Source organism: Protobothrops mucrosquamatus, unplaced genomic scaffold, assembly GCF_001527695.2.
Source record: "Protobothrops mucrosquamatus isolate PMUCROS unplaced genomic scaffold, P.Mucros_1.0 scaffold1471, whole genome shotgun sequence".
NCBI classification, from domain to species: domain Eukaryota; kingdom Metazoa; phylum Chordata; class Lepidosauria; order Squamata; family Viperidae; genus Protobothrops; species Protobothrops mucrosquamatus.
Genome location: NW_015387649.1, coordinates 37,775 through 63,379, shown reverse-complemented (window position 1 = coordinate 63,379; position 25,605 = coordinate 37,775). Strand labels below are relative to the sequence as shown.

The 25,605-nt window shown below is 40.3% G+C and overlaps 1 protein-coding gene across 1 annotated transcript; it reads right to left on the bottom strand.

The window, feature by feature from the left end:
- Nucleotides 1-658: 658 nt before the first annotated feature.
- TSR2 (TSR2 ribosome maturation factor) lies at nt 659-22,499 on the bottom strand. The gene is made up of 7 exons (XM_015822127.1): nt 22,496-22,499; nt 18,439-18,443; nt 13,325-13,414; nt 7,898-7,988; nt 7,233-7,324; nt 1,384-1,557; nt 659-968 (listed from the first exon to the last, which is right to left on the bottom strand). Coding segments are annotated over exons 1-7 (567 nt in total). The 5' UTR covers nt 22,497-22,499; the 3' UTR covers nt 659-854.
- Nucleotides 22,500-25,605: the final 3,106 nt, after the last annotated feature.

Sequence of the window (25,605 nt, the reverse complement as noted above, 5' to 3'; positions counted from 1 at the left end):
CCCTTTTTTTTTGCTGGTACTGTTTCAACACACAAATGAGTGGAGATTGTGTGTGTATGTGGGATTTTAAGAAGAAACAAGAACAAATCCTTGCCTTATTTTATGTAGGTTTCCTGGTGTTGCTGTTGGTACCCATGGTATTCTTTTATCTTCGCCCTCCTGTGGTGTAGAACTAGTGCATGTAACTTTTATATTAAAAAAAGGCCTCAGTATTAAGGGATATACAAAATCTTACCAAAATAATATTTTATTGTTGCTCTTGTATAGTGGCTGGCCACTGCAAAGGTTAGGGATGGGAAGCTTTTATTGACCAAAACTTCCTGTGTCCTACCATCATGATTTGTGTATTGTCCATTTTACTTTTTGTTTCATTGTTGTATTTTGTTTTTTCATTGTTCTTTTTTTTTTAAATACAAGATTTTTTCTGTTACGCTCTTTTTTTTTCTTTGCCTAAGAGTGAATGCAGTCCTTTCTTTGCATAGTAAAGGTGGTTAGATTTGGGGGAAATAGTTGCTTCCTTTCCAATGACTTGAACAAGATGATCGGTGAACAGGACACGGCAGGAGAACTTTTTCTGTCAAGGACCCTACATTGTTGTTCAATGTTCATTTCAAACTCCAGGAAGGTTACTGAAGCAAAAGGACATCGTCCAATTTTGAAGGGGAAGAAACTTCAAAGATTAAAAATATTTTATGCCACCAAGTTGAATTCCATTTAGCCTCTGTTAAATCAGGAGCAAAGATACAGCCAACAAAAGTGCTTCCAGTGTACCCAGGCTTCTTTGGAAGCCTATTTGTCCTATACAAGAATTCAAGGCTTGCTGCATCTGTCCAGGTCTACCACAGTTTTTTCCTTCATTTCTTTTTCCTGGTCACCAACATCCATCCATCTTCAGTAGTCCTATCTGACAGCGGAGATGGATTGCTTTGTATTCCATTCACGCTGGAACCAGCACTGCAGTCCATGGCCTGGAGGAGGAAGAAACAACAAAGATGATCAATCTGTTCTTTTTTCATGGTTTCCTGAATAAACTAATTGGCTCCTGCCAACTGACACAGCAGTTTACTCAAAACAAACATGTAGTGCCTAACATAACAACTTCAACTTATCTTAAAAATTTTGTTCTTAATTTTCAATACCAAGTGACTAAGCCTGATGATACCAGCCTCGCAGAAGCCTAATCCAGGCAAACTAAATTCCCACTATCCCATAAAAACCCAGTTTTAAGAATTGGCCGACTTCAGAATCAGCTTATAATTCTTCCAATGCATTCTGCAGAACATATCCCAAAGCCTTCAGATTTCATTCAGATTTACAAAGTCACTTTGTATGCAGATTGCTCGACAAGCTCAGTCCTAATTTTCAGAAGAATTTGTGCAATACCTCTTCTTCCGTTTCTTGTTCTTCCTCACTGCTGCTTTCTGCAGCTGGCTGAGATTTGGCAACTGCTCTCCTAGCCTCTTGTTTCTTCTGTGCCAGATGGATAATGGCATCAAGCATTGCTGCTGTGTCACCCTGATGGCTCTGTCTGAAAAACAGGCACAGTTGCTGGCTTACCTGTAGTGTGGGAAGAGGGAAAGATTGCTCATTACCTTGGAAGAGCCAACAATTGCCCCATAAACTGGTCTATCTATCCTACCACCCCTTGCCTCGCCCAACTCAGCATTGCTGCATGATAGAAAAGGCTGCTCAATAGATAAATCACAGGCTTTGGCCAGCATCCCTCCCCCAGTGAAGAAAAGTGTGTCTAACTTAAAAGCAGCTTTCTCTAGGTCTCTTTTTTTCCATGCCAGAAACTGATGTCTCCTGATTCTTTTAGCATCAGAGACTAGACATGTTATTGGATAAATTTATGAGTGGTTTTACTATTCTTCAGTAGTAATGGATTTATAAAGATTTTTGCCTAAAATTACAGCCACTAAATGAGCAACATCTCAGAAGCACGTTAATTTAAAAAAGAAACTGCTTCAAACACTAAAAATATAAGATGGGTTCACATGTGGCTTTCTGACAACAATGGCCCAATACATTCACAATGCTATGCCAAAACAATGGAATTCTTTGTGTTTACATATATACACATATATCCAGCTTTGAATCTAGAATGTAGCAAATGCCTCTCAGACTATACGTATTTACACAACAGGGCAACCAAACTGTACAAAACCAAATCGGTTAAAACAACTTCCCAAATAATGGCTAACTTTAATCCTTCAGAGCCAGAGGAACATCTGGAGTTATTTAGCTATTGTTGCAATTAAGGCTTTTTAGCAAGTCTCATCAGCATTAAATCTTATCACAAATGATTAAAAAATACAAACATTTAAAACACTGCTATCTTCCCATTTTCATTCTAGCTCACCTCCCCCTTGTCTCCCAGATAATTGTTGACTCCTAAAGTTAATTCTGGAACAGAGAATGGCTTTGAGCTTGGCTTTTCTCCAAAACAATGCCTTCTAGACAAATGAGAGAGTTAAAATAAATCATAGTTTACCGAGTAAGCCAAAATGGAGCAATTTTTCAAACCACATGAAATCATACTATGATTTAGAGCAATGCATGGCCAGTGAGTGGCTGTGTATACAATATGCTAAGCCATTGTTGTGTGTACTGAATAAAACACAATGGCAATACAGAGTTCTCATTGTACATGGTTGTACCACATGAACGCTGTTCTCCTTGTAGTTTGCTATAATCTCAGAGTTTAGCTGTTTTGGCATAACACTTGCAACATTGGAGGTCCTCTTATCTACATTGTTGTTAATATATGTCCAAGAGCAATAAGGACCAAAAGACCATTCACATGGCATATTGTTTTCCTCTCCGTTTTCTTTCATGTCACAGCTCTGGTCCTTAGTATTTCTTGGGGTTATAACCTCTGGGGAAAAAGCAGTAATCCTTATTATTTTTTGAGGTTTAATGTACACAATATCTTCACTTACTGGGCCCAGCCTCTTTTGTTTGTAGCTGTTTTTAATGAGGGCCTTTCTAGTGTCTCAGCCTTTCCTCCGTCAGTTCAGTTATAAACATCTTTCAGTGTAAGTACTTGCAGACGTTCTACAAAGAGCTAGCTATTACTTTAAAGGCTTAATTTTAAATCGGAGTTTCTCCCTTTGTAATATTACTGGATGAAAACTGTCTAGTTTTTGTAGCAAACTTCACAGCCTTCTAGTCTGTGTTCAGTTGTAATCTCGAGAGGGAGTGTTTAAAACCCACACCTATACATTTTGGCATAACCTTCAAGTACAGCTAGGTTTATTTGTGTGTTTGTGTGTGTGTGGGGGGGGTGCGCAGCTCATTTGCAAAGCTTTCTATTTCATTGATTCTGAGCAACTCAAGATAATTAGCTTTAGAGATTATGGTCCAAAAGAGATTAAATATAATTTAAGACTCATAAGCTCATATAAATTCTGTATTTCTCCCTCCACACCCCCCAGCTATATAATAAACCGTTACAAAAGTAAACCATAAATAGTTCACAAACCACAAGAGCTGCATTCGCATAATATGTTAGGCCAAATATTTGGCTTAGTGAGCTCTGTGCATCCGCTAAGTATTTGTTAAGAATCTTACACTTCTCCAGGGTACTGTCATCCACTACAGTGCAAAAACCATGACCCAGCATTTTATAAGCACTTAGCTCATCAACTGACTTTTTCTTCTTCAGCACTGCAACACTTCTTTATGGAGCAATAGTGCCCCACCGTGGTCATTTGGTCAGCTGGAGAAGCAAGAACCATTTTAAATCCTAATAGGAGGTTCTTAAAGGAAAGAGAACATAACAGCTTTTCATTTGGACTCTTTTGTTGGCTGCAGTGAAATACATTGGAAAATCCCTTTGACAATAAAAATGAAACAAGGTGAGTCTTAGGGTTAGATCACATTTTAGTTGGGGCTGAAAAATGGTGTGAGGGCTATATTCTAGGACAGTGGTGGCGAACCTTTGAGAGACCGAGTGCCCAAATTGCAATCCAAAACCCAGTTATGCATCGCCGGGTGGGCGTGGCCACCGAGTGGGCGTGGCCACCGAGCTGTTGGCTCGTATTCACTCGCTCGCTCGCTGGCTGTCCACTCCGACTTGTGCTGGGTCGCTCGCTGTCTGCAGCAAATGCTGCTTCCGCCGAAAGTTGCTCCTTTTATAGCCTATTCCCAGACTGCGCATGCGCGGAGAGCTGCGCATATGCAGAGAGGAGGAGGGAACAGCTCAGCCCAGCAATGGCTCGCGTGCCACCAGAGACGGCTCCATGTGCCACCTGTGGCACGCGTGCCATAGGTTCGCCACCACGGTTCTAGGAGGTTCTCTCAAAGGAAAGTGAGCATAACAGGTTTTTGGACTCTTCTGTGGGCCACAGAGAAATTCATGAGAAAATCCCATTGATAATGAAAATGAAAGTCGGCTTAGGGTTAGGGATAATGTTAGGGTTAGGGCAGGGGTAGGCAACCTTGGCTCTTTTATGACTCGTGGACTTCAACTCCCAGAATTCCTGAGCCAGCTGGCTCAGGAATTCTGGGAGTTGAAGTCCACGAGTCATAAAAGAGCCAAGGTTGCATACCCCTGGATTAGGGTTAGATCCCTTTGGACTCAGCACTGAAAAAGGGTCTTAGGGTTAGATTCTAGGAGTTTTCCAAAGGAAAGTGAGCATAATAGGTTTTTGTTTGGACTCTTTTATGGGCCTCAGTGAAATACATGGGGAAATCCCTTTGACAGTGAAAAGGAAACTAGGGTTAGGGCTAGGGCTAGGGTTAGATAACATTGGAGTCAGGGCTGAAAAATTGTGTAAGTCTATATTCTGGTAGTCCTCAACTTTGGGTCATAATGGAGCCTGCCCATTACTGTAAGTAATGCTGTAAGTAATTGCTGCAAGTCGTGACAGTTGTAAAGCAGGTCAACCATGTGATGGGATCCATTTTTAAGCAGCCTTTTTGCAGAAGTCATAAAATGTACTCTAGTTTTTGCTGAAAGCTAGAAGTAAATGCCAGGTTTGGAGAAAACATTTAAAACATGGCCATGCGACTGCAAGTTCTGTAAATGATTATAAATGTGGGTCGGTTGCTGAGAGCCCAACATGCTGTTATGTGACCATCGGAACGTTGGAACCGGGTTGTATTTTTTTGGGGGGGGGAGGGGTATCTAAGCAAGCAGTTATAAGTCATGTTGTGTGTCATTTGACATGATGCACTCATCCAACTAACTGCGGCCCAGTCAGCAACTTATACCTGAATGCAACATATGAATGCAGACACTTGTTGTGGAGTCCTTGGTGCTCTCTGAGCTTAGTTGTAATGCTTGTAGATGTTTCATTACTCCACTAGATAACATAATGTTACTGACTGGATAACCACACAATTTTATCAATCAACTTTATTCAGTCCACTATAGCACAACCAATACAAGCTATGAAAAGGAGAACATTACCAAACCTCTAAAACATCTCAGAAAAGACCAATAGACTATTATAACCCCGTGACAATTCTAGAGCACACAAACTAAAACCCTCCAAAATACCTTAAGTAAACCAAAAGACACAGCAGCTCAAGAAAAAACAAAACCAGGATCATCTACCACTTACAGAATAAACTACTATCTAGGAAAGACAGGCAGAAGACTAACAGAGTATAACCATGAACAGCAACTAGCAGGAGACATGATAAAAACTTAATCTCACATCACATGGACAGACTCAACCCCAATTTCAACTGGGAAATTATAAGTATCCTAGACCAGGGGTCCTCGGTCCGTGGACCGGCACCAGTCCGCAGCATGCCAGCAAGCGGGCCGCACAAACAACCTAAGCTCCATTCTCGGGATGCAGTCAGCACACAAAACCACATCCCCTCTGGTCCACAGAAAAACCTTTCTCCATGGCACTGGTCCCTGGTGCCTAAAAGGTTGGGGACCTCTGTCCTAGACCAAACCAAATCTAAAAGAATTCATGGAAGTTTGGCATTTAGACAAATCAGCCATCAATAGTTAACATCAAAATAAAGCATATTTAATGATCATTCAAAAAAGATAAAAAAAGGAAACAAAAAGACCAGAACACATTCCCTCCACAACAGAGATAAGCAAGGATTAACACCAGACAATCACACGGGAAAACAATACCCTCATCAAGGAACTATCAAGGAGAAAACCACACCATCGCCAGATATTGGGAGGACAACCTACTGTATATGTACAGGGAGCAAACCTCACACTCACTAGCACTGATATTATTTAGTTGGGTAGTGAACCGTCTGTGAGCAAACCAAGATCAGACAGCCACAAAGACTCCGCCACAGTTCAACAGAATATATTTTGTTTAGTTGGGATAATGTTGGCTGCTGCTAGGCAATTGATGACAGCTCAGATGGATTAATTATTCCACACAGTAATTTCACAGAGATGCTTATTAGCAACCCTGTTAAATCACATGGGCCATAATAAAATAAGCATCTTGTTGTTGAATCCAGGTACGTAAGTGTTTAAAAATAAACAAGGCTGTCATATTCTGTCACCATCAGCTTAACTCCAACATGTACTTTCCTAAAACTGCATAGCTGTGCAAGCACTGGAAAAAGCACAGCTTCGCTAAGGAGGTTCTGACAGGCATAGCAAGTCCTCTCTTTCTCCCAAGCACCTTCTCTGTAACAAGCTGTCCAATCTTAACTCAAAACACTTCCTGGAGGAAAAAAAAAAGAGATGCACAGAGAAAGGCTCAAGTATAGCTTTTCTCCTTGGCAAATGCAGGCTACAGTTTGTTCAGTTTTGCAAGGAACAATATTTAGTTCAATAAAGCTGCAGTATGGGCCAGCCTCCTCACCAACTGAAGAGTTAAAAGAAACAACACAGTGATATACATAAGCCAACTTACAGGGAGTTGTATGAAGCACCAATTAATGTTGGGAAAAGCTCTTGATCTGTCTAAAAGCTTTCAAAGACAGAACAACAGAGGAAATTATCTAGGCGTGGGACCATTAAACCTCCATATAATACCTCTAACTCAGTGTTTCTCAACCTTGACAATTTTAAGGCATGTGGACTTGACAATTTTAAGGCATGTGGACTTCAACTCCCAGAATTGCTGGCTGTGGAATTCTGGGAGTTGAAGTCCACATGCCTTAAAATTGTCAAGGTTGAGAAACACTGCTCTAACTGCATATTATCCAAGAACAGCATGGACAGTCCCGTGTGGAGAGAGGATAGGAACAAAAAGCATTTTTCCTCTCTTTAGAGAGTAGCAAACAAATACCTGAGCCAAGCTTCCATCTTCTATTATAGTGTTAAATTCATTGTTCATCAGTTCAGCAAGGAAGTCCTCTATCTCCTCTGGTTCAAGGTCAACTGCAGAGAGATTGGACACACAGTCAAATAACAGAACTGCACGGGAAATTTTCAGAGATGACTAGGGTTAAGCAGTTTCTAGACTGCTATATTGTTCCATCCCATGTAACCCTCCAAGTCTCAACTTCTCTCCATGAAGAAAGCATACAAGCCAGCTCCAGGCCTTTCAACTGTACTCATTAAGCGTCACTATCTTGCTAAAATGAGTAACACACGATAGGGTTGCTGATCCCAGAGCCTGTAGCAATGTTAATCATGGGATACTACCGATAGGTGACCATAATGATCTTTAAAGTGATGGCCCTATAATAAATTTGAGAAGTTATCTCAGTTTTTAAACATCCTGTTTTAGAAGGTTCATCATGGCAGTGAGGATTCTAACTCCTAAGGGCTTCGTGTCAATTAAAGATCCACCATTCTGTGCCATACATAAGGGAAGTTTCAGGCTCAGGCTCTTCATCTAGCAATGAACGACTACAAGATCAGAACCTTGTACCACCATAATTCTAGGTACATCCTGGGCCATCCATATCCCACCAAATCTACCACTCAGTCAACAGGACAGAATCTCACCATTGCTCTCAAAGTATTGCTCCACAGCCCCTACCATCCATTCAGCTTTCTCTTGGCTATGTGCTCCTCCAAAGCCATTTTCAACTGCTATCTGCAATTGGAAGAAGACAAGGAAATGTTCGTAAACAGCAACTGGGCATTTGCGCAGCAAAGGGTTGCTTGGGGTGATAATTAGCACAATTTAGAACAGCGGTTCTCAACCTATGGGTCGTGACCCCATTTGGGGTCGATCGACCATTTCACGGGGGTCGCCAAGCAAGGCTGTCCGCCATTTTTTTCCCCTTTTCCGGCGGGTGCCTTACCTCCCTTGAGCTGGGCCAGCTGGTGGTCGGCTTGCTCCGTCTCTGCCGCTTGCCAGCTACGCCTCGGCCAGCGCAGGGGGCGGAACCACACATGCGTGGCGCTCCCGGGCAGGGAAAGTTCTCTGCTTATGACCGGTTGGGTAGTCCTCGACTTACGACCGGTTTAGTCCTCGACTTACGACCGGTTTAGTCCTCGACTTACGACCAGTTTAGTCCTCGACTTACGACCGGTTGGGGGTCGCGGCATTAAAAAGGTTGAGAACCACTGCTTTAGAACATGAATAAATAACAGTCCAGAATTATCTAGCCAGTTCGAATAGTGCTTTCAACTCTAACAACAAAGCTAATTTGTCCTCCATGTTGCCTGTTTGGTTTCAGGAGCCGAATTAGGGAAAAGCCACATTTTCCCTCCAATGTGGGTTTCAATAAAGGTCTACTGGTGAGGTAAACTACGGCATTACCAAAGCACACACATCCTTGATATAATCTTGAAGCATTCTTTTTCTAAATATAGGATGAAATAAATTCATATAAATATGTTTGTGTCATTTGCTTGATAGCTAAACTAATAGCACAAGGAAAGGAGCACAACTGACCTTCTATTACAACATTTATTCAGATTTTTACTTTCTATATATACTTCCCTTTTGATCATGGTCAGTTTCTAATTCTGTTATGTACGAGAGGTGGGTTTTTTAAATTACTTTCTCAAGCGGAGCATGCTAGCTAACTGTCCCTCACTAGTTAGCTGCACACAAGCTGTGTCCTTTACTAGAACTTGGCTTTGTCAACAGAATAATTGAAAATTACCATATAAGGAGCATATTTGTATAGCGTAGTAACTCATGTACAGAATGGGGAAATCTAAACAATGAAAAGCATCTGAGTATGAGTTGCATCTTAAAGCTGAGAGTTCACTTTTTGAATATATTGGTATTATTAGTTTACATAATAGTGTAATATGCATTTGTTTACTGAAATGCTTTTATTCTTGACCAGACTGGAAAAAGGTTTACGTATCTATGGAGCACCTTGGTGAAAGGTGGTACAATTTCTTCTTAGTTCATTGCCTGGATAAATAATTTAACATTTTACTGTCATCACCTCAACAAGAAAAGTTACTTCCTCTCTCCTAGTTTCTGTCCAGACAACACTGTATTTTATATAATGTAAATTTGTATGTGGAGTTATTACATTCTATCTCTCATTTGCTTTGTTGATTATGAAGAATTAAATATTTATCAATACTGTTATATAAACAGACGATAGGTTTGCATGCCATAACGTATTATTAGCTAGCCCACCCATAGTTTAGCCCAGGGGTAGGCAACCTTGGCTCTTTTATGACTCGTGGACTTCAACTCCCAGAATTCCTGAGCCAGCTATAGGTTGCCTACCCCTGGTTTAGCCTATCACAATGTGTCCCTTTCAGGCCCTGCTGTGCTGCCTCAATGTGGGAGGCTGGGGTGAGGTGGGTTGTTGTTCCTGGAAGGAATGCGAGAAGAACACTAGGAGTGTCTATCAAGAATATGAAGCTCATCTAGCTACCCAGCTAAAATAGGCAGGTACCTATCTACATTGGGCAGCAACAATATAGAATGACAAGGGCAAAGGCATCATTTTATGTTCCACAGAAAAGGGCAATGATAGACTACAGGTAGTCCTTGACTTATAACCATTTGTTTAGTAACCATTTGAAGTTACAACAGAACTGAAAAAAGTGACTTAATGACCAATTCTCACACTTACAACCATTGCAGCATCCCCATGGTCACTGATAAAATTCAGGCGTTTGGCAACTGGCATGTATTTATGATGGTTGCATCACATGACAATGGGATTAAGAGAATCCCAGGGTCATGTGATTACCATTTGCAACCTTCCCACAAACAAAGTCAACGGGGGAAGCCAAATTTGCTTAATCACATGATTCACTTAACTGCAGTGATTCACATAACTGTGGCAAAAAGGTTGTAAAGTGGGGCACAACTCAACAACTGCCTTGCAGGGCTCAATTGTGGTCAAAAGTTGAGGACTACCTGTACTTCTGCATTTTATCTAGAAAACCACATCGCTAGACAAAAACTGATTGACCCTATAGTGGAGAGGTGTCAAACTCAATTTCACTGAGGGCCGCATCAGCATTGCGGTTGCCCTTGGGAGACCAGGTAGGTGTGGCCAGAGTGGGTGCAGCCTACTGGGTGGGCGTGGATGGAGTGGGTGTGGCCTACTGGGTGGGCATGGCCAGTTCTACATCATTCGCGTCAAGGGTGCCTGTGTGGGCCTGGGCAGGAGTGGGACAGATCTGAGGGTCTCTGGCAGAAGGGGGTGGGACCGGGGCAAGTGCCAAGGCATGGTCCACCGGGGCAAGTGCCACGATGGCCACCACAAAATTGTACATTGGCTCCCGGCTGGCCTGGGCCAGGGCCAAGGCAGCGGGGGCCGTTCCCTCACTGTTTCCAAGATGGCTTCGCGGGCCACATGAAACCACTTCGTGAGCTGCATCCGGCCCCCGGGCCTTGTGTTTGACATGTCTGCTATAGTGCATGATTGACCTTACAGTACCTGAAGATGGCTCCCTCGTGTCAAATGGTACTCAACACACTACTGAGGAAACGCGGAACATCTTTTGGAGTACTAATAATATTTATGAAGTGGCTAGATTAAAACCTCTAGGACAGGGGTTCTCAACCTTGGCAACTTTAAGACTTGTGGACTTCAACTCCCAGAATTCCTCAGCCAGCAAAGCTGGCTGAGGAATTCTGGGAGTTGAAGTCCACAAGTCTTAAAGTTGCCAAGGTTGAGAACCCCTGCTCTAGGAAATCTAATTCTGATATTGCCATGCAGGAAAAAAAATCTGAAGCTGAAAACCAGAATTATGGTGAGAACATAGAAATTACAAAGCATGAACATGGGAAGGCTCGACACAGTAAAAATTGAAATGAATCAATTACTCACTGACATATTTAATGTCAGCATCTTAAAATGGACTGGAATTGGACACTTTTAGGCAAACAATTTCCTACTTGGGAAATAAAAACAGAGACTTAACAGAGTGAACAATTATCACACAATATTCTTAATTTCCTATATTAGCAAAATAGCTTTTAGAAAGATTAATGCAGAATAGAATTATACATGGGACAGGGGATACCAGATGAGTTTAGAAAAGATGAGGAACAAGAGCCATTATTGCTATTGCTGCTGCACACAAAACAAACTTGCAAAAACGTCAGTAGGTGCTCTGTTGGTTACAGAGAAGCCTTCAATTATGTTGATCATGTCAAGCTGAGGAATGTGCTTAGAAAAATGGGAATCCTGAAACACCTCAATGTCATACAACACCTATGCAAGATCAGGAAGTCTCAGTGTGAAGCTAAACAAACTGACTCCAGGCTGACAAGGTGGGAGATAACTCTCTTCTTATCTATTCGACCTATATGCAGAATATTCAGTCAAGGAAGATGGACTGGGAGAAGATGAGCATGGCTTTGAAAATGGAGGAAGAAAGGTTATCTAGATAGCCCAGGTCTAGCAGCCCCAATATGCTGCCTTAGTAGTATTTGTATTCCATCTTTATTATTTTTACAAATAACTTAAGTTGGGGAACATATCCAACACACCTTCCTACAATTTCCCCACAAGTATGTCAGAAATAAGCAGGGAGGAAAAAGAAAAAGAGAGCCACTTTGATGTAGTGATTAAAGCACCAAACTACAAATTGAGTTGTGTCCTGCTTTTGGCATGAAGCCAGTTGGGTAACTATGGCCCTAGGAAAAAGGCAATGGCACACCACTTCTGAAAATCTCTGCCAAGAAAACTGCAGGGACTTTTCAAAGCAGTTGCTAGGAATCAGCATTGATTTAAAGGCACACACAATAAAAGTGGGAGGAAAACCCTGTCAAGATACATATGCAAGACAAGGATAATGCAATTCCAATGGACATGTTTATTCAGGGTTAAACTAAATCAAACTGCTTAGCTTCATATGACACTATAAAACATAAACTAACTACACATATTGGAGTTTCACACAACATATTAGGCTAAAATTCTATCAGCTGCTTTGTGACTCAGATGTTGTGGGTACATAACACATATCAACACTATATCTTTTGCAGTGAAAGCTCCAAAGAAAAATACATATGGATGTTATTCTCAGTTCCATAAAAAAAAACGAAAAGGAAATTAAGCTATCAGTAGCAAGGTGGATGTATTCAGTTACAATGGGCATGTGTGCACCACTGGAAGACCTGAAAAAATAAGTTATGGCTACATTATCATGAAAAAAATATGAAGCTGCAAGGAGTCCAAAACGACCTGATGGCACATAATGAATCAAATTAAGCTCGATATCTGGAAACAGCCTTGGTTTTTAGCAGGATCTGGTTCCCAATGTACAATTTCACCAAATAAACACATAACCAATATAAAAACCAATCTCATCTACCAATTCATTATACACATTAACACCAATCAAATCAGTTTCCATTTGGAAAACTTCATCTCTCAACGGAAGGGTCAGTGTTTATACAACACGGTAATCTATGTTATTATTTCAGATACCACCATTGGGGAACTACCGGTACCATATCTGGGCTGCAAAAATCCCGACAATCACTAAGCGGCAGTAAAGGCATGAAGATTTCTCTAGCTCAGTGTTTCTCAACCTTGACAATTTTAAGGCATGTGGACTTCAACTCCCAGAATTCCACAGCCAGCAATGCTGGCTGTGGAATTCTGGGAGTTGAAGTCCACATGCCTTAAAATTGTCAAGGTTGAGAAACACTGGACTTTCTGCCGCCCTGTGGCCGTCGGCGTTTTGTGGGCAAATGCAGCAGCCTACCACACCTGACTGTCGTTGCACAATCCACTACATCAAAATTTTAAAAAAATCACATATGCCCTTTGGTTTTGGGTTTTGCGCGAGCCCGCCGCCGGCAGCGAGGCGGAGAACGAAGTCGCCCCTCCAAACAAGCTCCTCTCTATCTTTCCCATTACTATACCCACTGCTACTTTCATATACCTGCGAGCTCAAAAATACAGTTTACTACTCTGTATTCAACTCGCTCTCCTTCCCTCCACCCACCCGCTTTTTCTCGTTACCGGGAAAAAGGCCCCTAACCTGCAACACGGCCCAGCTGTCCAACACCGCTTGCACGCCCTGCCTGAAAAGGCCACGTGCCTCCTCCTTCGGCGTCGCCATGTCAGCGGCAGGCAGCCGGAAGTCAATCCCAGAATAATCGATTAAACTCGTCTACGAGAGAAAAGTAGACCTAAATAAGCGCCCGCAGAGTCAACCAGAGCTTCGGGGTTTTCTCTTCTCGTCAAGCGACCTCAATCGACATTTCGAATTTTGCTTTGTACGTGGCGGCTTATACATACATATTCCGTGCACAGGGCATTCTCTATTTCGTTAGGGACTTCAGTGAAGGCAAGTGCCCGAAATACTCATCCAAATGTCCCACAGTTTGAACGGAAGAGTTTTAAACTTTGAATTTGAACAAGTACTGTAGTGGATCGATCAGGGACTGAACTCTTGCCGATAGTCATGATTCTTAGCCTTAAAGCTTGATCTTTGGTGAGTGAATGGCTTCAGAAACTCAGAACTACAGTGGATTGAGGAATTAAATAGAAGTTACATTCCTAGAGAGAGTAAGAATCATACATCATTTTTCCATATAAAATGTGGTTGCCCAGTTTGTGGCTATGTTAATGTGCTGTGCAGTTATGAAGTTACATGGGTGTACTTAGGCAACTGGGTGATTTTTTTTAAAAAAACTAGTTCAAATGTAGTTAACAATGGGTTAGCATGCTATGCAACCTTAACCACAGTCTTCACTTTATTAAATATTAATATTAAATATTAATATTAAATATTAATATTAAATATTAATATTAAATATTAAACTTACTCCTGAATAAATGCACATACAAATTTTGATTTCTTTGTTTCCTTAATGATTGTGTTTGCACAGTACTTCTAACCACATACTATATTTTAGTCTAAAATGTTGTGCCTACCCTTCTAGTTAGGTTATGGAATCACTGCAAGCAATTCCATACAGGTATTAAGCAAACCCAGACAATTGGGTTTAGTTGACCAAGCACATCATACCACAGTAGATAAAATATCACATCATACCACAGTAGATAAAATATATAATCTTGAAAGACATAACTTAGGAACTACTTTTTAACAAATTTTACTGTGTTGAAAATGAAGAAAATTGCATTAAAATGTTAATGAGAATGATAATACTTTTAAAACTATCAGCACAGCAATCAGTAATAAAAAAGTTTGTGAAAGATTTGTTCCAGATATATTAGAATCTACTGTATTTAATGCTGGATTAGAACTCCCATCATATCTCAACATGGAGAGTACTAGAATAATGAAAGTCTGCATTAGCTAATTGAATTGCAGTTATTGCCCTGCAGATATCCTACAGTACATTCCTATCATGCTGGCAGAGGATAATGTGAACTAGAATACAAAAACTCAGAAGACAACAGAATGAGGAAGATTTGTACCTATCAGCCTGACCTCAATACCTGGGAAGATTCTGGAAAAGATAATCAAACAACAAATCAGCGAACACCTAGAGGCAAACAAAGTCATTACTAAAAGCCAACATGGGTTTGTCAAAAAAAAATAAATAATAATAATAATAATAATAATAATAATAATAATAATAATAATAATAATGAAGTTGGAAGGGACCTTGGAGGTCATTAAGTCCAACCCCCTACTCAGGCAGGTAACCCTATACCATTTCGGACAAATGGCTATCCAGTTTCTTCTTAAAAACCTCCAGTGTTGGAGCATTCACCGCTTCTGGAGGCAGGTTGTTCCATTGGTTAATTGTTCTAACTGTCAGGAAGCTTTGGAAAATAGCTTAACTCCCTCTTCTCTGTGGCAGCCCCTTAGATATTGGAACACTGCTATCATGTCCCCCCTCGTCCTTCTCTTCATTAAACTAGACATACCCAATTCCATCAATCTTTCCTTATATGCCAGACAAATCTTATTGCATTCTTTGACCAAGTGACAAAATTAGTGGATCAGAGGAGTGCTGTGGATATAATTTACTTGGACTTCAGTAAGGCATTTGATAAAGTAGATCACAACCTACTACTTGATAAGATAAAAAAATGTGGGTTAGACAGCATCACCACCAGATGGATTTGTAGCTGGCTGACTGGCCGTACTCAGCATGTGGTCCTCAATGGAACCGCATCTGCATGGAGGGAAGTGTGTAGTGGGGTGCCCCGGGGCTCTGTTCTGGGCCCAGTGCTCTTCAACATCTTCATCAACGATTTGGACGAGGGGATAGATGGGGAACTCATCAAATTTGCAGATGACACCAAGCTGGCAGGAATAGCCAACACTCCAGAAGACAGGCTTAAGATACAGGACAGACTTGAACACTGGGCGCTATCTAACAAAATGAAATTCAATGGTGAAAAAAGTAAGGTTCTACATTTAGGCAAGAAAAACCAAATGTACAGGTATAGTATAGGGGGTACCTTGCTCAATAGTAGTAACTGTGAGAGGGATCTCAGAGTCCTAGTGGACAATCACTTAAACATGAGCCAGCAGTGTGCTGCAGCTGCCAAAAAAGCCAACACAGTGCTAGGCTGCATTAACAGAGGGATAGAATCAAGATCACGTGAAGTATTAATACCACTTTACAATGCCTTGGTAAGGCCACACTTGGAATACTGCATCCAGTTTTGGTCACGAGGTAAAAAAGATGTTGAGACTCTAGAAAGAGTACAGAGAAGAGCAACAAAGATGATTAGGGGACTGGAGGCTAAAACATATAAGGAATGGTCCTGAAGGCAGGACAAGAAGCAACGGATGGAAACTAATCAAGGAGAGAAGCAACCTAGAACTAAGGAGAAACTTCCTGACAGTTAGAACAATTAACCAGTGGAACAACCTGCCTCCAGAAGTGGTGAATGCTCCAACACTGGAAGATTTTAAGAAGAGACTGGACAGCCATTTGTCCGAAATGGTATAGGGTTTCCTGCCTGAGCAGGGGGTTGGACTAGATGACCTCCAAGGTCCCTTCCAACTTTATTATTATTATTATTGTTATTGTTGTTGTCTTGTTGGGTTCAAAGAAGACACATTGTTGTGCAGTTCATCTGTGGACATGTATGTGGCTCTGCAATCCCAGTCTGGAAGTGAGGAGACTAGCACAATGAAGGCATTGAAAGTCCATTGTTGTAATAACTGTGAGTGTTATACTGCGACACTGCCCACAGTTTTGTATCTACTTTTGGCTGTGCCTATCTTCAAAGTCAGTGGAGGCTTCATAGCACAGGACTCGCCCCTGGTTTCTGTCAGCAGCCACAGCTTCTAATTCCTTTGGCTGGATGTCATAGTTATGTAGGATTTCCTTCACCTTATCTTTACAGCAGTAGCATGGATGACCTCGAGTGCTCTTCCCAATCTCCAGTAGGGAGCAATTGAATAGGCATATGGTGATCATCCATTCTGATGATGTGTCCCAACTACTCATCTGGGCCTTAATAATTAGGGACCCAATGGTGGTGGACTAGATATGATCCAAGATCTCTGGGTGGGAGACATGGTCTTGCCAACAAATGCTAAGGATGGAGCGCAGAGCATGCATGTGAAATTTCTTCAATTGTTTGATATACTGATGATACTGAGTCCAGAATTCATATCCATATAGGACAGAAGATATAATCACAGCTCTGTAGATTTTCAGCTTTGTGGAGTTAGGGATGGTTGTGTTGACTGAACACTCTACTGAAGTACACAGCTATCCCAAAGCTGACTGGTCTTGCTGATTCAACAGTCTTCTTTGTTCAAAGAACCCATCGCTTGAGATGATGCTTCTGGAATATTTGAAGGTGTTTACATTTGTCAGTTGGATATCGTCAAGTGATTTTTGATTCTGTAGGGTTGTTATCTGGCATGGTCTAGTAAAGAACTTTAGTTTTGTTCAGGCTTATAGTCAAGCTGAAGAGCATATCAGTGTCTGAGAATTTGTTCAGCATCAACTGTAGATCACTGTCTTTTTGTGGCAGAAGCACAGTCATTAGCAAAGAGAGCATCTTGAATGATTGTATGGAGGCGCTTCATGCGTTCAAGCAGTGAATGTCAAAGAAAGAGTTGTCCAATCAGTATCTGGTATACATTCCCTCCTTTAGACTCTGTACAACATGTAACAATATGCAAGCGAAGAACAGATTTAACAAGGCTGGGGCTAGAACAGTCCTAATTCACCCCATTAGAAATGGCAAATACAGCTGATATACAGTGAGGGAAATAATTATTTGATCCCCTGCTGATCTGTACATTTGCCCACTGGCAAATAAATAATTAGTCTATAATTTTAATAGTAGGTTTATTTTAACAGTAAGAGACAGAATAACAAAAAAATCCAGAAAATGCATTTCAAAAAAGTTATAAATTGATTCACATTTTAATGAGTGAAATAAGTATTTGATTCCCTATCGATCAGCAAGATTTCTGGCTCCCAGGTGTCTTTTATACAAGTAATGAGCTGAGATTAGGAGCACTCTCTTAAAGCGAGTGCTCCTTATCTCAGTTTGTTACCTGTATAAAAGATACCTATCCATAGAAGCAATCAATCAGATTCCAAACTTTCCACCATGGCCAAGACCAAAGAGATGTCCAAGGATGTCAGGAACAAGATTGTAGACCTACACAAGGCTAGAATGAGCTATAAGACTATCACCAAGCAACTTGATGAGAAGGTGGCAACAGTTGGTGTGATTGTTCGCAAATAAAAGAAACACAAAATAACTGTCAATCTCCCTTGGTCTGGGGCTTCATGCAAGATCTCACCTCATGGAGTTTCAATGATCATGAGAACAGTGAGGAATCAGCCCAGAACTACACAGGAGGATCTTGTCAATGAACTCAAGGTAGCTGGAGCCATAGTCACCAAGAAAACAATTGGTAACATACTATGCTGTGAAGGACTGAAATCCTGTAGCACCAGCAAGGTCCCCCTGCTCAAGAAAGCACATGTACAGGCCCATCTGAAGTTTGCCAATGAACATCTGAATGATTCAGAGGAGAATTGGGTGAAATGCCAATGAACATCTGAATGATTCAGAGAATTGGGTGAAGGTGTTGTGGTCAGATGAGACCAAAATCGAGCTCTTTGGCATCAACTCAATTTGCCATGTTTGGAGGAGGAGGAATGCTGCCTATGACCCCAAGAACACCATCCCCACTGTCAAACATGGAGGTGGAAACATTATGCTTTGGGAGTGTTTTTCTGCTAAGGAGACAAGACAACTTCACCGCATCAAAGGGATGATGGACAGGGTCATGTACCATCAAATCTTGGGTGAGAATCTCCTTCCCTCAGCCAGGGCATTGAAAATGGGTCGTGGATGGGTATTCCAGCATGGCAATGACCCAAAACACCAAGGCAATAAAGGAGTGGCTCAAGAAACACATTAAGGTCCTGGAGTGGCCTAGCCACCTCCAGACCTTAATCTCATAGAAAATCTGTGGAGGGAGCTGAAGGTTCGAGCTGCCAGATGTCAGCCTCGAAAACTTAATGACTTGGAGAGGATCTGCAAAGAGGAGTAGGACAAAATCCCTCCTGAGATGTGTTCAAACCTGGTGGCCAGCTACAAGAAATGTCTGACCTCTGTGATTGCCAACAAGGGTTTTGCCACCGAGTACTAAGTCATGTTTTGCAAAGGGGTCAAATACTTATTTCACTCATTAAAATGCAAATCAATTTATAACTTTTTTGAAATGCGTTTTTCTGGATTTTTTTGTTGTTATTTTGTCTCACTGTTAAAATAAACCTATCATTAAAATTATAGACTGATCATTTTTTTGTCAGTGCGCAAACGTACAAAATCAGCAGGGGCTCAAATAATTTTCCCCTCAGTGTATCACCATCATAAAAGAACTGTTCTGTCATTCCATTGTGGAGTAGCTGAACTAACTTCATAAATGAATTTCCATGGGCATCCATGTCTCAGGATGGTCCAAAGAGCCTCCTGGTTTAAAGTGTCAGCTGTCTTTTTCCATTGAGATTGCTACTATATTAATGTAATTGAACCCATTACATTCAAAATTTGGATTCATATAATATGCTGAAACATAGGCTACCAGCCCACATTTCAGCCAATACAAATTCAGCCAATACAAATCTATTACCTACTTCATATGTGGTTAGTTTATAGTTCAGAAAAGGGGATGAATTGAATAAATTATGATTGCTTAACCACTGAGTTAACTACTACCAGTATACCCCAGGGGGTAAAAATCCAGACATTAACTACAACTCTGCTTCTAGATTTATACATACATACACACACCTATAAAACAGATATCTGAGTGTAATTTAAATCTATCATCCCATGCATCCCATGCTTGGGAGTAAGTTCCACTGAACTCTATAGGATTAATTCTAATTAAACATGTATATGATTACTCTGTGCATTTAAGAGGAGAAAAATCCTATATGAATTCCTCAAGGATAGGAGGATGCCTTCCAGTTGACCTGGACTATAATTATTATCACATTCCAAATCACCATGGCAACTGGAAATTAGAGGAGTTGTGTCCAATATATATGGAGTGAGCCAGGTTATGAAAGGCTGAAGTAGAGTTTGGAGATGGAAGCATATTTTTTTTCTTCCTAGTATTTTCCTTGCAAGTGCAGGGTCTGCTTTTTTCTGATCAACCAAATATTGATCCATTTGGTTGTGACAGGAACCGACCGACCACCTTGTCGACTGAGTGTGACATCCTGGGCTAAGAGAGAGTGACTAGCTCAAAGTCACCCAGCCAGATTTCATGCCTAAAGCGGGACTAGAACTCACAATCTCCTAGTTTTATGCTTGATGCCGTAACCACTAGATTACACTGGCTCTTAGGTGGAAGCATAAACGTCTATTTTAAATTTTCTGCTAGCATTAAGTGGATCGATTACAAATACAATAACATCATATACTTAATCATATACATACTGTAATGTGGATATTTCTACAATGCCACTATGATAATATGAAAACCTGTTGTTAGAGATACAGGATTATGGTACTGGCTGGAATATGGTATGGGTCATTATATGAATTGTAACAGGCATATGGTCAATCCTGGGTATTCGATAATACCAAGGGAACTGGGAAAAATCCATGAATTTAAAATCCTGTCCATTATCCTAAACACATTTACACTAAACAATTAATTGTATCAGGCTTGATACAAAACTAATTTGCTTTGCTGCTTTCTTTCTTCCATACAAGAATAAAATCCTGGGATTTCAGAGCCTAATTATTTCTCCTAACATTTTGCTGGCCTTATCTTTGGTCACCTGACTCCCCCTTCCTGCCATCTGAATCACCTTCAAAACTACCTCAAGTCTGAATTCAGTGATCATTAATTGTCCAGATTAATTGACCATTCATTTTTCCTGGCTTCAAACACTAAAGCCTATTTTATTTAAAAATATTTTTTTATATTTGTATTCTCTATGAAAAAAAACTACGATTTATAATGCATGAACCCAGCAGGGTACAGATTCATACTGCATAGCTAGTTAAAAAAACGATAGAATCCTACTAGGAGAAAAAAAATCGCATTGAATTCAAAAGGAGGTAGGCCCACGTGGGATTGTAACGTATTTCATTCTTGCAACCATTTTGATGTTGTTTTAGTGCAATATACATATTATAGGTTTCATTTGGGCGGCACCTGGGCCATGATATACAGTAATTTCAATTCCGTAATACATCATACATTTTCAATTAAGCAAATCCAACAAAATGGCTGCTATTCAATTCCATCCACTGTACGCTTCTCCGCGCAAATAATACCCACGACACTACCACTCCCAAGAAACTCTGCGCGAACGAAGTCCAATGGAGTTTGGACGGAAGGCACCAGCGAAGCAATCGAATCGACGGCCGCGGGGGGGAGGGGAGGGATTTGATACACGCACTCAACGCACGCGCGCTGGCGTTTCCCTTCACTCCTTTCTTCTTTTTGGCACGCGCTGTGCTTGACCAGGCGCGCGGCGTTTCTCGTCTCCCTCGCCCCGCCCATCTCAGCGGTGTGTGATTCTATGGGAGTTAGTTGGGATTGGAAATAGCATTGAGTCTCAAAGTGAGGGGGAATCATTTATCCGTAAAGAGAAAGGTTAGTAATCTAAAATGGAGGCGACTCTATATGAGAACGATTTGGAAGAGTTTAAGGATTCATATATGGGCCAAGGAACTCAAATCTCAATGCAGGGCATTTTTGAAAGCAAAAAAGAAAAAGAAAAAAAAAAGCTTAAACTCTGCTTTTCTGGGGAAATTTTAAAGACACCGATATAAATTTCACTCCATTATTTCCGCAACCAACCTGTGAGGTAGAGCAAGCTGAGAAAGTAGTAAGTCATTCTGAGAACTATATTGTCTGAGTTTAATGCGGTCACTTTAGGCCTCGCCTGGCAGAACAGCAAATTTATTTCATGGGTTGCCATAGGGCCGTCATACACATGGAGAAAATAATTGGGCTGAAGCAGAAAAATGGTACAAAATGAACTACTACTACTGTGCTAGGGCTAGGTAGAAGATCGATCAGTATTTTATGGTAGATTTATAGGTACCTGTAGATGATTAATCGAAATTTCCACTTATTCAAAAAAAGGAAAACATTTTTCACTGTTTCTTCACTACTTTTACCACTGACATAAAACTGAAAGCCAACTAGGGACTTTTTCCTCATGACTACATTAATTGCTATCTAGTATGGGAACAAATCATTCTCTGCCTTTTCATTCCCCCAAGAATCAATCTTACTCTCTCCCCCCCCCCCCATTTGTTTTACCAGATGAAGCAGAAAAAAGAGAAGGGGGACGTTTTCATCCCTTCCCTCCTCTCCCTGCAAAACCTCTTCCCATCCTATCCAACTTTTTAGCATAATGGAACTGCTGTCCTGCTGCCAAAAGGCAAATGACTGATAATTAAATGGTCATAGGCTAAGGGGTGTGCATCTACCGTAGTATCAGATATATAACATAAGGATAGACCTCTGCCCCTAAATTTACCCTGAAATTATTTGCTCTGGAATGACTAGCATAGTTTGGGCCAGCAAAAACTGAAAAAAAATTTAAAGTGGAAGAAATATAGCAAAGATTGCCTTCATAGTGCACTGGATACAGATCAAGAATATCATGTATTCAAGACTTTAATAGTTTGGGGGATGTTTTCAGACTGAGGCAAGCAGAATGCGTGGAGGACTTGGCTATGAACTTGCATGAAAGTAAAGTACTGTACTCTGCCAGCTCTGTTCAGTTTTGGTACATAAAACAACTCTTAAATTCCAGAGGTATACACTCCAGTCTTTAGTGGTTGACTCTAAGTCAGGGGTGTCAAACTGCCGGCCCACGGGCCAGATGTGTCATAGCAAAACCACACCCACCCCACTGCCGGCAATGGGAAAAAAGTCAGGATACATTGCAACACATCACGACATTGCGAGTTTGACACCCCTGCTGTAAGGAATAAAACAAAAACAATGTGGATCCTGAAAGCTGAGGTTTACCTCTTTGGAACTATAAAATGGCATGAGTTAATGAACTGAAAGGACTTACTTTTACCTCAGAGAGCAATGAAAGGATACCGGTTTGCATCCCAGTTGCTAGGAATATATTCCCTACTTTCCTTTTTGGAGTGGATAGATGTAGTCCTCGAATTACAACAACAATTGAGTCCCACATTTCTGTTGCTAAGTGAAACATTTGTTAAGTGAGTTTTGCCCTACTTTATCATCTTTCTTCCCACAGTTGTAAGTGAATCAGTGCAGTTAAGTTAGTAATACGGTTGTTAAGTGAATCTGGCTTCCCCATTGACTTTGCTTGTCAGAACGTAGCAAAACGTGATCACATGACCCCAGGACACTGCAACGGTCGTAAATATGAACCAGCTGCCAAGCATCTGAATTTTGATCATGTGACCAAGGGGTGTGATCACAAACCGGAAGCCAGTGCTGTTGTAACTTTGAACGGTCACTAAATGAACTGTTGTAAATCGACGACTACCTGTATAATGTCTAGGTAGTTCTACTATATCTACCCATTGATTATATATAATGTTCTATTTGCTGCTCAATAATGGGATTTACTGCTTTGTTAAAAAAAAGATTTGTATGAAAGTTGTTATTTAAATGTCAGAATGCCTCGTTAGCTTCTTGTGGTTTTTTTTATTTAAAAAATGTCTCAGCATAGTAGAAACGAAAATGTTTGGCATATTCTTTGTAGAACTGCAGATTAAAAGATGTATGATACAGTATTGCCTTAGATATTCAGACACTGCAGAGATTTCCCCCCCAACAAATAAAAAGATAATATAAAATAAGCAATAATTCAGTTTGCACAACATGTCAACCCATGAGAAATTGGTCCATAGTTTATTGACCTAATTGCCTGAATTCTACAGTACATTGAAACTTGATGATGATTTATTTGGCTCAATTTTCTGGATTAGCATAACACAAAACCATCAACTAACCCTGCCGGTTAGAATTTTGTACAGCATATCAGGATAAAATATAGTTGGCTAATTAATTGATGAATTCATTCTCTAAAGTTTACAACAGAAGAGATTTCATATCACTTTCATTTTCATATCCATTTTATTTTCATTTCATACATTTTGGAATGTGTGGTACTAACCTACTGTTTGCATAAACTTCTCTTATTTTCTTGTCCCCAATGTTGGAGTGTTTTTCATATGTGTCAAACTCTTCGAGATAATCCAGATAAGAAACCAAATAGATATATAGATATATATATAGATATAGCCACTCATCTTTCAAAATGTGATTCTGGGCAGCATACAAATATATTTACAATTAAAACCATAAATCAGGCAAACATAAAAAAATGAACAACGCAGGAGAACTGCATTCATTTGATATTATATAACCATCTCACAGGCTCACCATGGAATCTCCAAGGCAGATGGAAAAACCAAGTTTTAAGGGCTTTCCAAAGGCAAACAGAGATGGGGCCAAACTCATTGGAAGGAGAATAAAGGAGAGGGTGGCGGCTACAGCCAAAAAGGCATGTTGTTTAGGTCCTGCCAAATCAAACTTTTTGGTAGATAGGACCTGCAGCATACCTTTCCTGTTCAACCTAGAACTAAGGAGAAATTTTCTGACAGAACAATAAACCAGTGGAACGGCTTGCCTTCAGAAGTTGTGAGTGCTCCATCAGTGCAGGCTTTTAAGAAGAGACTGGACAGCCATTTGCCTGAAATGGGTATAGGATCCCCTATTTGAGCAGGGGGTTGGACTAGAAGACCTCCAAAGTTCCTTCCAATTCTGTTATTCTGTTATTCTGACGTGGCACCCGGAAACAAACCAGCAGCCAGTACAACTTGCGGAAGAAAAGTATAACATGTTTTACTATTGCTATTCAGAAAGAATTATAAATTCATAACAAAATAGTGGGCAAGAAGCTTTTTAAAAAGGAAGTTTCAGCAAATGCAGCTTTTCTGATATATTTTCCCTGGAAGAATAAATTGCACAGTTTCTGTGTATATCTAATATTTTATAAATGAACAAAGATGTAACAAAAAGGGTAGAATATATATAGAGAATGTATTTCAGTATAGCCTAAATTAATCAACAAAATAAAGTAAATGGGAAAACAAAAACATAATTCAATATCACTAATATCTCTCAATTAATTTAAATACTTAAGCATTACAGCTCAGAAATCCAGAGCTCAGTCTTTTCTTATAAAAGTCCCGATTAACTATTTTCTCAATGAAATAAAAAGACTGGCTTCTGACTGGCAAAGATGTGAGGCAAGACTGTATATGCTTCCCTTATTTATTCTTCCTGTATGTGTAATATGTATTAGAATTTGCCCCACCTGTATTGGCAACTGCTAACTCCCGATCTCGGAATTGTTCACCTTTTGAAATTTTATAATGTTTTTATAATTTTAAAAGTTTTTAATCTTAAATTAATTCTGATTTTAATGTCAGTGTTTCTGATTATATTGTATACCGCCCACAGCTCTTCTCTGAGGGCCATGGTAAGATGTTAAGAAATAGGAAATATAAATAAATATATATATATATTGAAGGAAGCTGCATTGGAAGAAAAGGAGCCTGGCTTTAAAATTTGAGCAAGAAACATGAATAAATGATATACTGATGACACTAATCTGGTAGCTGAAAATGCAAATGATGTGCAAGTTCTAGTAATGAAAATCAAGGAGCACAGTAAAAAAAATTAGGGCTAACACCAAACTAATATGTACCATCACTAGCCTGAAAACTGACAGTAAAGATATTGAAGTGGTGAATAGTTTATACCTTTTTGGATCAACAACCAACAATAAAGAAGCCTGCAAGCAAAAAATACTCCAT

Bases quoted from the DNA above. Each gene is read 5' to 3' on its own strand.
- TSR2 (XM_015822127.1), bottom strand. The intron at 7,325-7,897 runs GTGAGATTCTGT...ATCTCTCTGCAG, and splicing joins GCAATACTTTGAGAGCAATG to TTGACCTTGAACCAGAGGAG. The intron at 969-1,383 runs GTATTGCACAAA...TTCCTCCTCCAG, and splicing joins AACAAGAAACGGAAGAAGAG to GCCATGGACTGCAGTGCTGG.